This window comes from Choloepus didactylus, chromosome 4 (assembly GCF_015220235.1).
Source record: "Choloepus didactylus isolate mChoDid1 chromosome 4, mChoDid1.pri, whole genome shotgun sequence".
Taxonomy (NCBI): domain Eukaryota; kingdom Metazoa; phylum Chordata; class Mammalia; order Pilosa; family Megalonychidae; genus Choloepus; species Choloepus didactylus.
The window spans coordinates 34913133-34928535 of record NC_051310.1 but is presented as its reverse complement, the minus strand read 5'-3'; the positions used below and the strand labels follow the sequence as shown (position 1 = coordinate 34928535).

At 39.5% G+C, this 15403-nt stretch overlaps 1 protein-coding gene across 1 annotated transcript in view; it reads right to left on the bottom strand.

Annotated features, from left to right (window-relative positions):
• The window catches only part of TMED10 (transmembrane p24 trafficking protein 10), a 62058-nt gene that overhangs the window by 28845 nt on the left and 17810 nt on the right, over nt 1-15403 (bottom strand). Inside the window, exon 2 of the mRNA XM_037832267.1 lies at nt 8554-8665. Within this exon, the coding sequence (XP_037688195.1) occupies nt 8554-8665 (112 nt within the window). The remainder of the gene's footprint in view (nt 1-8553; nt 8666-15403) is intronic.

Here is a 15403-nt window from a genome sequence, read left to right as displayed (position 1 = left end):
TTTGAAGTCTATTTTATCTGAGATTAATATTGCTACACCTGCTTTCTTTTGGCTGTAGCTTGCATGAAATATTTTTTTCCATCCTTTCACTTTCAGTTTCTTTGTGTCCCTATGTCTAAGATGAGTCTCTTGTACGCAACATATTGATGGTTCATTTTTTTTGATCCATTCTGCGAATCTATATCTTTTAATTGGGGAGTTTAATCCATTTACATTCAACGTTATAACCGTGAAGGCATTTCTTGAATCAGCCATCTTATCCTTTGGTTTATGTTTGCCATATTTTTCCCCTCTCTCTATTAATATCCTTTATTGTACCCATACCGAATCTCTTTAGTACTGAACCTTTCTCCAAGTCTCTCTGTCCTGTCTTTGTTTCTCTGTCTGTAGGGCTCCCTTTAGTATCTCCAGTAGGGCAGGTCTCTTGTTAGCAAATTCTCTCAGCATTTGTTTGTCTGTGAAAAATTTAAGCTCTCCGTCAAATTTGAAGGAGAGCTTTGCTGGATAAAGTATTCTTGGCTGGAAATTTTTCTCACTCAGAATTTTAAATATATCGTGCCACTGCCTTCTCACCTCCATGGTGGCTGCTGAGTAGTCACTACTTAGTCTTATGCTGTTTCCTTTGTATGTGGTGAATTGCTTTTCTCTTGCTGCTTTCAGAACTTGCTCCTTCTCTTCTGTGTTTGACAGTGTGATCAGTATATGTCTTGGAGTGGGTTTATTTGGATTTATTCTATTTGGAGTTCGCTGAGCATTTATGATTTGTGTATTTATGTTGTTTAGAAGATTTGGGAAGTTTTCCCCAACAATTCCTTTGAATACTCTTCCTAGACCTTTACCCTTTTCTTCCCCTTCTGGGACACCAATGAGTCTTATATTTGGACGTTTCATATTAACTATCATATCCCTGAGGTCCATTTCGATTTTTTCAATTTTTTTCCCCATTCTTTCTTTTATGCTTTCATTTTCCATTCTGTCATCTTCCAGGTCACTGATTCGTTGTTCAACTTCCTCTAGTCTTGTACTATGAGTGTCCAGAATCTTTTTAATTTGGTCAACAGTTTCTTTAATTTCCATAAGATCATCCATTTTTTTATTTAGTCTTGCAATGTCTTCTTTATGCTCTTCTAGAGTCTTCTTGATTTCCTTCATATCCCGTACTATGGTCTCATTGTTCATCTTTAGTTCTTTGAGTAGCTGCTCTAGGTGCTGTGTCTCTTCTGGTCTTTTGGTTTGGGTGCTTGGGCTTGGGTTATCCATATCGTCTGGTTTTTTCATATGCTTTATAATTTTCTGTTGTTTTTGGCCTCGTGGCATTTGCTGAACTTGATAGGGTTCTTTTAGGGTTTGTAGACCTATTGAAGTCCTTATCTCTAATTTATCAGATCTACAGCTTCATGGAGTACACTTTTTCTAACTAACCAGCAGGTGGCGTCCACGAGCCACCTGTTCTCCACAAGCCAGTTCTCCCCTGCTTAGCCTTTTTGGTGAGTGGGGGAGTGAGTCTTGTGGGGCCCAACTGGTGTACCAAGCTTGCGTGTGTAGTTGGTGTTGCCTGCCCTGTATGTGGGGCGTGTTTCTGGGCAGTCGGGGAGGGGGGGTGGCCCTAACAATCAAATCTCCCTGGTTATCCTAGAGTTTTAAAGCTGCTGCAATAGTCTAATCCTTCAGTTCAGTCCTGCCACAGTTTGTCTCTGCCACTGACCCACAAGTCCTTGGTATTGGCGTATGGCTCCTGAGACTTGCAAGTGGGCCCCTCTTCCAGGCTGTGCACCCCGGGTCCTCTGTTGAGGGATGACTGTGCTATGTCACAGGTGAGTGCCGTCCCCCCAGGGCAGTTCTAGGCTGCTGGGCTGTGTAGGGAGGCTCCCAGTCTGCTCAAATGATGGCTGAATGGGGCTTTGTTAATTCACACTGCTCCACCTTCCCAACTCTGGGACAATCAGCTGATGTTGCAGGGAAGGCTAATGTCCACGCCCAGTTTTGTGGTGTGTGCCTGCTATTTGAAGCCCTTCCGTCACACTGGGTTGTCTGGGGCAGCTCTGGGCTATGGGGCTGGCGATGGGCAGGAGTGTTTCCTGTCCACCAAGATGGTGGCTGTGAGCGGACACCCCCGTTTTCTTGGGAAGTTGTGGTGTTTAGTGAATTTTCTCAGCCACTGAATTATTGCCTTTTGTCTCAGAGCTCTCTTAGTTCTGCTCTTGACTTGACGTGCCCAAATTGAAAGTCTTTGAAGCTTTCTGTATTGGGCTTCTTAGAGTAATTGTTTCAGAAAAAGAAAAAAGGATTAAAAAAAAAAAAAAAAAAAAAGGGTCCTCCTCAGAGATCTAATGGGTTATTGAAATGCTAAGAGACAAAGCAACAAGGGCCATTAAGGAAAGGTCCACAGGGCAGAGAGATCGGCTTTTCTTCGGGATTTGCATATGCGCCTTAGGGCCTGAGCTCCGCCCTTCCCCTTTCTGTGTTCACCAGAACTCTAAAAATCCTCTGCTTTTATTTTGGAGTTTTTCGTGTTGTTTTTTTTTTTCTATGCCTGTCTCCTCTCTGCTGGGCTGGCTGCTCACAGATTCTCTGGTGTCTGGTCTCTGTCTATCTATGGTTGGAGTCTGGATCAGTAGAATGAGTTTCCGATAAGAGCAGCCACTGCAGTTCTCCCTTCTCCTTCCTGGAGCTGACAGCCCCTCCTCCCACGGGACTGAGCCTGGCAGGGAGGGGCACGGGTCCCCTGGCCGCAAAAACTTACAGATTTTGCTGATCTCAGCAGTTCGACATTTTCATGAGTGTTGTATGAAGTATGCCCAAAGACAGATTGCTCTGTGGTGTCCAGTCCACGCAGTTCCTGGCTTTCTACCTACTTTCCTGGAGGAGTAACTAAAACATACAGCTCACCAGTCTTCCATCTTGCCCCGCCTCCCTGACTGTGTTTTAAAACCTCAATTTCTGTGTGAGACCAAAGGAAGAAATGTTTATTTGATGTAAAATCTATATTTTCTGTAGCACACTATATAATTTAACTTGTGTGGTCAGTTTATTCAAATACCATAATTACATGAAACCTTGAACAGGGGGTGAGATCTGGTTGGTTTGTACAGGTTAGCGTGAAGCCCCGATACATCCCAGAGTAATTTAGGTAGAGAATAAGAAGTATTTGCAAAGCCCCCTTGAGGGTCTGGGGGAAAATGTGGAAACACTGAACTTCCCCACCTGGGGAATTCCCGCTATTCCTGACAGCATTAGGGACTACCACTGTAGTAGGCCAAGTCCTTGATCCTGGGGCTTGACTTTATGGAGCTTGTTGCTGCAAAGGAAAGGCTAAACCTACTTATAATGGTACCTAAGAGTCACCCCCAGAGAATCTCTTTTATTGCTCAGATGTAGCCTGTTTCTCCCTAAGCCCACTCGGCAGGTAAACTCATTGCTCTCCCCCCGCTACGTGGGACATGACTCCCAGGGGTGTAAATCTCCCTGGCAACATGGGACATGACTCCCGGGGATGAGCCTGGACCCAGCATCCTGGGATTGAGAAAACCTTCCTGACCAAAAGGGGGAAGAGAAATTAAACAAAATGAAGTTTCAGTGCCTGAGATCTCTCAAATGGAGTCAAGAGGTCATTCTGGATGTTATTCTTATGCACTATATGCATTATATAGATATCCCTTTTTAGTTTTTAGTGTACTAGAATAGCTAGAAGGAAATACCTGAAACTGTTGAACTGCAATCCAGTATCCCCAATCTTGAAGACGATCAAATAATTATATAACTTACACGGTGTTGACTGTGTGATTGTGAAAACCTTGTGGCTCACATTCCCTTTATCCAGTGTATAGACAAATGAGTAGAAAAAAGGGGGACAAGAGTAAATGAATAATAGGAGGGAAAAAGGAGTATGAGATGTTTTGGGTGTCCTTTTTCACTTTTTATTTTATTCTTATTTTTTGGAGTAATGAAAATGTTCAAAAACTTGTGGTGATGAATGCACAACTATGTGATGATACTGTGAACTGACTGCACACTTTGGATGACTGTATGGTATGTGAATATATCTCAATAAAATTGCATTAAAAAATATATATATATATATTTAAGATCTCAATGGACCACTAACCTAGACTGGATGAGTAATTTAAAACCTCCCAACAAAGAAAAGCTCAGGACCACATAGCTTCACTGGTTAATACGATCAACTTTCAAAGTATTAGCGCCAGTATTTTTTAAACTCTTCCAAATAAATTTAAGAGGAGGAACACTTCCTAACCGCAGCTGCGCACTGGTTTTTCTGCCACTTTGCAAGGGCGAGGTCAGCCCCAAACTAGCAGAATTTATTTGTTCCAGATGTGAATCAAGTTTAATAAGAAGTGTCAAATGATTCCAGTTTTTTAGGTGGTGGTGGCAGCAAGACAGACAGTAGCACGTCAAAAACATTCTGCAGAGCTCTGGGGCCATTTGGACCACATGATGTTTTTTCCAAGATTTTAGACCATTTCTAAGTAGCCATCCCATGGACCAAGATAATAGAGCCAATGAGAGAGGTCACCAAACTCACACTGACTTCTGAGGACCAGGTTGGCCTCCAAGGCTGCCAATGACTGGGAGATAACATATCTCAAGGAAGTACTCGTCCTGGCAGATCCCCAGCTTTTGAAGGAATAATACTACAGATTTTTGCAGGATTCTTAGCAAATTCTATAATTCCTGGATCCCCACACCCTCCTTCCTGGAGTGGGATGCTGCACTCCAACCCTGGGGACTATGCCTGGGGTCAGAACAGGGCTTGATGCCATTGTTACCCATCTTTTCAGACAACTGGAAAACACAGGGTCTGCCCTAGCTGATAAGAAAAAGATCTCATCTCTTCCAACAGTGACAGTAACGCAGAAACAAGTAGATATGGGTTTAGAGGGTCTAGTATGCAAAGAGGATTACATGGTTGAAGAGGAAGTCCAGCAGCTACCCTGCAACCACTTCTTTCATAGTGAATTGTATTGTGCCATGGTTAGAACTGTATGGCGCATGTCTGTATGTAGGAATAGTTTAAATGGTGAGGACTCTACTCGGCAACCCCAGTTCTGAGGCCTCTGCAACAACAGATTTAGCAGTGACAGCCAGCTACATGACCAGTGGACTTTCTGAAGCTGAAGACCACAGCTGAGCCAGGGCTGTGGCAGTCTACTTAACCACAGCTATTACTGTTTCAAAACAAAAAAAACAGTAGGTAGATTTAGGAATCTCATAAGAAATCCAACATATAATGTTAATGCAATGAGTGTTTTTCCTCTCCAAACTAAAAGTTAGTATCTACAGATGGAATTTTATCTACAACCAAATACCTCTTATTCCTGAATTAAGAATGATAATTTTGTAAGTGTGAAACCTAATTATGTGGCTCCCCCCCCCAGAATAGAATCAGTTCCTTAAAGTCAAGCTAGGGTCCTGCTATCTGTCATGCTGCCTTGTAATGGAGGTTTGGACCTCCTTCTCCAACCTCCACCTTACCATTAGTGTATTTTATAGTAAATACTGAACCCTTAAAAAAAAAAAAAAAAAGATACTAGCAAACCAAATCCAACAGCACGTTAGAAGGATTACATTCCACGATCAAGTGGGGTTTATCCCAGGAATACAAAGGTAGCTCAACATAAGAAAATCAACCAGTGTAATACACCACATAGTAGAATGAAGAAAAAACCATCTCAACTGATGCAGAAAAAGCATTTGACAAAATGCAAAATCCTTTCATGATAAAAACACTCAGAAAACTAGTAATAGAAGGCAACTATCTCAGCATGATCAAGGGCATTTGTGAAAACCCCATAGCAAATATCATAGTCAATTATGAAAGAATGAAAGCTTTCCCTCTAAGATCAGGAATGGCATGAAAATGCCCACTTTTACCACTGTTATTCAACATTGTACTGGAAATTCCTGCCAGAGCAATCAGGCAAGAGAAAGAAATAAAATGCATCCAACTGGGAAAGAAAAAGTCAAATTATCCTTATTTGTAAGATACATGATCCAATATACAGAAAATTCCAAAGAATCCACAAGGAAGCTACTAGCACTAATAAACAAATTCAGCAAAACTGCATGATAAACACACAGAAGTTGGTTGGATTTCTATACACCAGTAATGAATAATCTGAAAAGGAATCAAGAAAACATTTCAATTTACAACAGCATCTAAAGGAATAAATTTAACCAATGAGGTGAAAGACTTCTACACTGAAAACTATAAAACATTGCTGAAAGAAATTAAAGACCTACACAAATGGAAAGATATCCCATGTTCAAGGATTGGAAGACCTAATATTGTAAGGATGTCAATATGCCTAAAGTGATCTACAAATTCAATGCAATCCCTATCAAAATTCTAGCAACAGTTTATGTATAAATGGAAAAGCTGATCCTTAAATTTACATGGAACTGTATGGGGTCCCCAAAAGCCAAAATAACCTTGAAAAAGAACAATGAAGTTGGGAGGACTCACACTTCCTGATTTCAAAATGTACTACAAAGCTACAGCAATTAAAACAATGTGGTACAGGTATAAGGATGGACATATAGACCAATGGAATAGAATTGAGAATCCAGAGATAAATCCACACATCTATGGCCAATGGATTTTTGATAAGGGTGACAAATCCATTTAATGTGGAAATAATAGTCCCCTCAACAAATAGTGCTGGGACAACAGAAAGTTAATTCCAAATGGATCAACACCCTAGATATAAGAGCTAATACTATAAAACTATTACAAGAAAACATAAGGAAATATCTTCAGGACCTACTAGTAGGCAATGGATTTTTAAATTTTATACCAAAAGCACAAGCAACAAAGGAAAAAATAGAAAAAATAAACTTCATCAAAATTAAAAACTTTTTTGTACATCAAAGGACATTATCAAGAAAATGAAAAGACAGCCTACAGAATGGGAGAAAATATTTGGAAACCATATATCTGATACGGGTTTAACATTTAGAATATATAAAAAACTCCTGCAATTCAACAACAAAAAGACAAACAACCCAAATCAAAAATGGGCCAAAGATATGAATAAACATTTCTCCAAAGAAGATATTCAAATGGCCAATAAGCATGTGAAAAGATGCTCAACATTATTAGCCGTTAGGGAAATGCAAATTAAAACTACAATGAGACACATGTCACATCCACTAGGATGGCTACCATTAAAAAAAAAACAGAAAACAAGTGTTGGCAAAGATTTGGAGAAATGGGAGCCTTGTATATTACTGGCGGGAACATAAAATGGTAAAGTTGCTGTGGAAAACAGTCTGGCAGTGCCTCAAAAAGTTAAACACAGAATTTCCGTATGACCTGGCAATCCCACTTCCAGGTATTTGCCCAAAATAATCAAAGTGGGAACTCAAACAAGAATCGGTACACCAATGTTCATATAACAATATTATTCACATAGCCAAAAGATGGAAGCAAGCCAAGTGTCCATCCATGGATGAGTGCATAAACAAACAAAAAATGTTGTATATACAATGGAACATTATTCTGCTACAACCTGATACATGCTACAACATGGGATGAGCCTTGAAGACATCATGTTGAGTGAAATGAATCACACACAAAAGTACATATGATTCTATAACCAGAACATGCAAAGTAATAGAGACACAAAGTACAGTACAAGTTACCAGGTGCAGAGGGAAAGGGGATAATGCGGAGTTAATACATAATGGAGGTAGGACCACTCTTTCAGGCGAAGAAAAAATTTAGATAATGGATGGTGGTGAGGGTAGCACAACATTGTGAATGTGATTAATCTGACTGTATAGTATGCTTGCGAGTGGCTGAGATGGGAAATTTTATGTTGTATATATATTTCCGCAACAGAAAAAAGAGAAAGAATAAAGAAAGACAAAAGATAGTTAAATGCAGTACATGATCCTGGACTGGATCTAATAATGGAGGAGAAAATGCCCAAAAGGACATTATTGGAACAATTGAAAAAAGTGGAATATAGACTACATGCTTTTATATCAATGCTCAATTTCTTGAACTTGATAACTATTCTTAATGAGGTTATATAAGTGAATATCCTAATTCTTATAAAATACATGAAAGTATTAAGCTTTCAAGGAGCACAATGCATGCAATCTACTCTCAAATGTTTAGAAGAGATGGATGGATGCATGGATGGACAGACAGATGGAAGGAAGGAAGGGAAGAAAAAAAAAGGAAAAATGTAGCAAAATGTTAAAAAATGGTGAATCTGGATACCTGGGCAGAGGTTATATTAGAGTTTTTATATTGGTATTTGCATTATTTTCGCAACTGTCCTGTATGTTTGAAATTATTTCAAAATAGAGTTAAAAAAAAAAGTAAAAAGAAATGCCTACTCCTATACAAGAAGAACTCTACTTATCAGCCAACTTTCACTTATACATGTGTGAACCTCAGCAAATACACGGTTCTCATTTCCCTTTCCGGTTGGTCCAAGAGACAGGAAGTTCATAGTCTGCCCAACTTTAGCAGGTACCATGGAGTTGGGAGATAATGCTTAACCCAAGGAAAACACTACTTACCCTTGCTCTCAAAACATACTTCAAACATATCATAATCTTCAGTGGTAAAGGCAAATTTCCCCTTAGTCGCATCTTCCTTGGAGTACAGAATATGGCCAGCAGAATCTGTGATCTAAAATAAAAATGAAATAAGAATAAGAATACATGGCAAATGATACTTGGGAAGGGAACTTACAGAAACTGAAGATCTGGAAAGAAACACCATCTATAAGAGACAATTGATAATTTCTCATTATGATGGCTATGTTCCAACCATCCCCAAAGACAGGAAGTTAGGTCAGAAGATGAAACTCAAATACCAGGAAATTTCATTTTTTCAAACAGCCTAACTACACTGCAGGCTAAAATCTGTTGCCTTTATAAGATGTCTCACCACACCAAACAACTGATACAGTCAATGTTCCAAGTTATATAAACAGGGTTTATTGGCAAAATCTCACTTTATTGAATGTAAACTGGTATCATTCCCTATAAAGGGACATGTCATAAAAACAGAAATGGACAATTATCAAAAGAATATACTACAAAAAGGAGAAAGATGTATAAGAACACATTTCTTCCATAAAACAAATCTTGACAGGATCGGGGCTGAGGGATGGAAGTGGGACATTTGACGTAAGGACAGAAGGAAAAGAAGGCATGCACAGAGATGAAAATCTTGGAGATCTACTGCTGCATATTTCGTGCTGAGTCACTGGTAAAATGGGGTGGGTGTGAGGTACAGAGATAAAAAAGAAGTTTGTCCCAAAAAAGGATCCTTGGTCTCCACAAATGATCATTCCTTTCTTCCTAGTTGTTAGCTTTAGTTCTCCAAACTTAAATGTTTGTTTTATTCCTACAGATGGCCTGTAAGCACAGATGGAGTGGCATATATTGGTAAGTGAATGGCCACATAAAGTAAGGCAATGATATGATAATTTAACAGATTGAATCCCCGAATTCTTCACTAGAGGACATGGCTGTCTTACCAGAATGCACATTTCATTACCAAAGACAAGAAGCTACTTTGCTATGTGGAGCACCATAGTAGTGGCTTCATTACATTAAACTGGATGTTCTAGTGTTATTTGTTAAAATAGGGTTCTTTTATAGGTGAGATTTTAAACAGGGAAACTGAGTATCCTCATATACAAGATTATGTATTTAAAGTACTTTTACAACAGTAGTTATTTCTGCTAACTAGTTATTTCTAGTAAGATTTCTTTTTACTTTTTAAAATTTTTTTTAATTTTCTACAAAGGCAAGTATAACTTATGGTCAAAGAAATATATAGCTATTTCATTTTGGATTAAAAAACACTGAATAACTAAAGAAAAATTATCATTGCCAGATAAATTTGAAACAATGGGTTAAGAAAAAAGTTTCACTGAACGTCTTCTAAATTCCTTAAGAATAACAGTAGTTAATATTAATCCAGCATCATTCATTAATTTTTCAAACATTTAATTCAGCTAGACCTGTGCTGGTCACTGGGGTAAAGATATGTAAGACAGTTTCTGTCTTCAAAGGGCAGAATTTAAATGAAGAGCCCTCATTTAAGAGGGCAGCTTTACTACAATGTGATAAGTGCTTTACTAGAGGTATGTACAGATCCCATGGGACTAAGGAGAGTCAAAGAGCATATCTTGGAGGAGGTGCCAATTGACTCAACTACTTGTGACTCAAGGACAAGTCACAATCAAGGGAAGAACAAGGGTAAAGACATTCCAGGTAGCCAACTGATTTTTGACAAGGGTGTCAGGTACAATAATTAGGGAAAGAACAGTCTCTTCAACAAATGGTGCTGGAAAAACTGGATATCCGAACAGAATGAAGTTGAACCTCTACCTCACACCATATATAAAAATAAACTCTAATTAGATCAAGGATCTAAACATAAGAGCTAAAACCATAAAACTCCTAGAAAAAAAACAGGCTGAAACCATCATAACTTGGGATTTGGTAGTGATTTCTCAGATATGACACCACCAAAAGCATGAGCAACAAAAGAAAAAATAGATAAAATGGGCTTTGTCAAAATTTAAAACTTTTGCATGTCAAGAATATTATCAAGAAAGTGCTATAACAACCTACAGAATGGGAGAAAATAATTGCAAACTATGTATCTGATAAGGGTTTAATACCCAGAATATTAAAAGAACTCCTACAACTCAACAAAAAAAGAAACAACCCAATTAAAAAATGGGCAAAGGACTTAAATAGACATTTCTCTAAGAAGATATACAAATGGTCAAAAAGCACATGAAGAGATGCGGGAATTGCAAACCAAAACCACGATGAGATACCACTTTACACTCATTAGGGTGGCTATTATTAAAACACACACACATACATACACACAAACAAAACAAACAGAAAATAAGTGTGATGAGGATAAAGAGACATAGGAACCATCATACATTGCTAGTGGCACTGTAGAATGTACAGCTGCTGTGGAAGTCAGTCTGACAGTTTCTCAGAAAATTGAAAATAGAAATACCAGAAAGCAGGACCCAGCAATCCCAGTTCTTGGTATTTTCCCCAAATAATTTGAAAGCAGGGACTCAGACATTTGTACACCAAAATTCATACCAGCATTATTCACAATAGCCAAAAGGTGGAAGCAACCCAATTATCCAACAAGTGAATGGATAAAGAAAATGCAGTATATATATAGAACGGAGTATTATTCAGCCATAAAAAGGAATGAGGTTTTGAGCATGCTACAATATGGACCAACTCTGAAGACATCTCATTGAGTGAAATAAGCCAGACACAGAAAGACAAATACTATATGATCTCAGTTATATTAAACACCTAGAGGAAGAAAACTTCACAGAGACAGATAGTAGTTCATAGGTTACCAGGGGCAGGGAGTTAAGCTGTAACTTAATGGGTATGAGGAATTTCTGTTTGGGGTGACGAAAAAGTAGGGGTAATGGATATCAGTGATGGTAGGTAACACTATACGGTGGATGGAATTAATACTACTGAATTGTTCACTTGAATTGGTTAAAATGGGAAATTTTGAGTTGTTTATTTGCTACTATACTAAAAAGTTAAAAAACGTTTCAGGCAGAAGAGATGGCAAGTATGAACACACACACATACACGGCATCATTATTGTTATACTAATAGCTAATATATGCATTTTAAAACTCAATCCTCAAATCTGGACTCGGCATCATGGGATTGAGAATATCTTTTTGACCAAAGAGGGAATGCAAAATGAAAGGAAATAAAGTTTCAGTGGTTGAGAGATATCAAATGGAGTCGAGAGGTCACTCTGGTGGACATTCTTATGCACTATATAGATAACACCTCTTAGGTTTTAATGTATTGGACTAGCTAGAAGTAAATACCTGAAACTATCAAACAGCAACCCTGTAGTCTGGACTCCTGAAGATGACTGTACAACAATGTAGATTACAAGGGGTGACAGTGTGATTGTGAAAATCTTGTGGATCAGTCTCCCTTTAGTGTATGGATGGATGAGTACAAAAATGGGGACAAAAACTAAATGAAAAATAGGGTGGGATGGGGGGATGATTTGGGTGTTCTTTTTTAGTTTTATGTTTTATTCTTATTCCGATTCTTTCTGATACAAGGAAAATGTTAAAAAAATGGATTGGGGTGATAAATGCATAACTATATGATGGTACTGTGAACAGCTGACTGTACACCATGGATGCTAGTATGGTATGTGAATATATTTCAATAAAACTGAATTGGATTAAAAAAAAAAAAACAACCAAAAAAACCTCAATCCTCACCATAATCCTCTAGGTAAGAACTATTATTTCTCCCATGTTCCAGAAAAGAAACTTGAAGCACAGAGAGATTAAGTGTCTAGAGAGGTATCGACAAGACCATGTAGAGCTTCAACACCATGCCAAGGAGTTTAAAACTTCATTTAGTACAAAGTGCAGAAGCAACCAAGAATTTGAAACGAGAGGAATGTGATTCAATTTGCAATTTAGAAAGATGAATCTGTTAGTACTGTGAAAACAGAATCAATAGGGACAATACTAGGCATGGAGAGGGACAGGACACTATTCCAGTACTCCAGGTGAGAAATGATAAGCCTGGAGAATGGAGAGAAGGGGACAGATATGAGGGATTTTGAAGAAGTAGAGCCTACAGGACAAGGTCAAAAAGCAAATGCCAGCAGAAACTAAGATGGCGGCTAGGTGAGACAGGGCAAAAAAAACACCTCTGTGAAAAACACTAGATAAAAACCAGAAAGTGACCCAGAATACCGGTTACAGCAATGCCACCAGCTGGACGAGGTCTCCTAGTTTCACAGGGGCCGTATACTTGGTGAAACCGGGAGTCTGCATCCTGAAACGAGTGAGTAAGCTGGCTGGAAGACTCACAGCTGCGCAGTGGTCTGGGGAAGCCAGGGTTTGGCATTTGGAAACCGACGGGCTCTTTTAAAAAAAAAAAGGTGGGGGGTGAACCCAGGAGTGGCTGCAGCTGCAATAGTGGGAACCACGCAAAACACAGCAAGAGGGGGCTGGGACGGCCTCTCGGTGTCTGGCCTGGAAGATAGCCCACTGCAGATACCCTTGGGGCCGGGGGAACGGAGGGGAGAGCTGGAAGCAGAAAGAAACCCCGCGGCTAGCAGCTGGCTCCCCGGAGGGCTGGATAAACTCCTGCCCGGGGCCGTGCCCACAGCCCAGAGCCCTGCCATTTGTCCCAGAGCTGGGAAGAAGAAACTGTGCAAGGAGTGGGGTGTGGAGATGCCCCATTTGGCCATCTTTGCATCAGGCTGAAAGTGCCCCTGCACGGCCCGGTGGCCTGGGGCTTCCCTTGAGGGATGGTGCGCACTGGTGATGTAGCACGGCATTCCCTCGGCAGAGGTCCTGGAGGATTGCGGCGGGGCGGGGGGAACCACTCGGAGAACCCAGGGACACTACGCCAAGTCCGGTGGTTTGTGGGACAGCGAGAGAGAGGGTCCAGGGCTGAAATGAAATGAAGGCTTAGACTCTTGCGGCGGCCTTGAATCTCCGGGAACCTGGGGGATTTGAATATTAAAGCTGTCCTTCCTCCCTGGCCACCCGTACACATGCCCCACATTCAGGGCGGACAGCTCCAGCAACACACCCAAACTGAGTTCTCCAACTGAACCCCACAAGAATCATTTCCCCACACACCGCGGGGACAAGGTGGAGAACTGACTTGAGGGGTATAGGTGACTCACAGACACCATCTGCTGGTTAGTTAGAGAAAGTGTACGCCACCAAACTGTGTTTCTGAAAAATTAGATAGGTATTTTTTTTTTACAACTTGAAAGAACCCTATCAAGCAAAGCAAATGCCAAGAGGCCAAAAACAACAGAAAATCTTAAGGCATATGATAAAACCAGACGATATGGAGAATCCAATTCCAAACACACAAATCCTGATATCGGAAGAGACACAATACCTCGCACAATTAATCAAAGAACTACAATCGAGGAATGAAAACATGGCAAAGGATTTAAAGGACATCAAGAAGACCATGGCCCAGGACATAAGTGACATAAAGAAGACCCTAGAAGAGCATAAAGAAGACATTGCAAGAGTAAATAAAAAAGTAGAAGATCTTATGGAAATAAAAGAAACTGTAGGCCAAATTAAAAAGACTGGATATTCATAATACAAGACTAGAGGAAGCTGAACAACATCTCCGTGTCCTAGAAGTCCAAAGAACAGAAAATGAAAGAACAAAAGAAAGAATGGAGAAAAAAATCAAAAAAATCAAAACAGATCTCAGGCATATGATAGATAAAATAAAACGTCCAAACTTAAGACTCATTGGTGTCCCAGAAGGGTAAGAGAAGGGTAAGAGAAGGGTAAAAGTTTAGAAAGAGTATTCAAAGAAATTGTTGGGGAAAACTTCCCCAACCTTATACACAATATAAATACACAAAGCATAAATGCTCAGCAAACTCCAAACAGAATAAATCCAAATAAACCCACTCAGAGACATATTCTGATCAGACTCTCAAATACTGAAGAGAAGGAGCAAGTTCTGAAAGCAGCAAGAGAAAAGCAACTCACCACATACAAAGGAAACAACATAAGACTAAGTAGCGGCCACCATGGAGGCGTGAAGGCAGTGGCATGACATATTTAAAATTCTGAGAGAGAAAAATTTCCAACCAATACTTTATCCAGCAAAACTCTCCTTCAAATTTGAGAGACAGCTTAAATTTTTCACAGACAAACAAATGCTGAGAGAGTTTGCCAATAAAAGATCTGCCCTACTTCAGATACTAAAGGGAGCCCTACCAACAGAGACACAAAGAAAGGAGAAAGAGATGTAGAGAATTTTAACAGACATATATAGTACCTTACATCCCAAATCACCAGGACACTCATTTTTCTCCAGTGATCATGGATCTTTCTCCAGAAGGGACCATAAGCTAGGACATAAAACAAGCCTCAAGAAATTAAAAAAAAAAAAAAAAAAATATTGAATATACTCAAAGCACATTCTCCAAACACAATGGAATACAAATAGAAGTCAATCATTTTTGAACTGTAACTCCACTATTTACTTCTGACATGATATAAAATATACAGACTCTAATGACAAATCAGTGGTTTTGAACTCAATGTAAAATATGTAATTTTAGACAACTATATAAAGGTGGGAGAATGGAAGAGTACAGGAACATAGTTTATGTGTCCTACTGAAGTGAAGGTGGTATCAAAGAAAAACAAGATTGATATGGATTTAAGAGGTTAATTTTAAGCCCCACAGTAAACACAAAGAAATTATCAGAGAATATAACCATAGAGATGAAAAGTAGAGTTTGGGTTAAGAGAAATGGGGGAAGGGGCAATGGGGAGTTAAGAATTGAGTGTAGGGTAGCTGTTTGAGG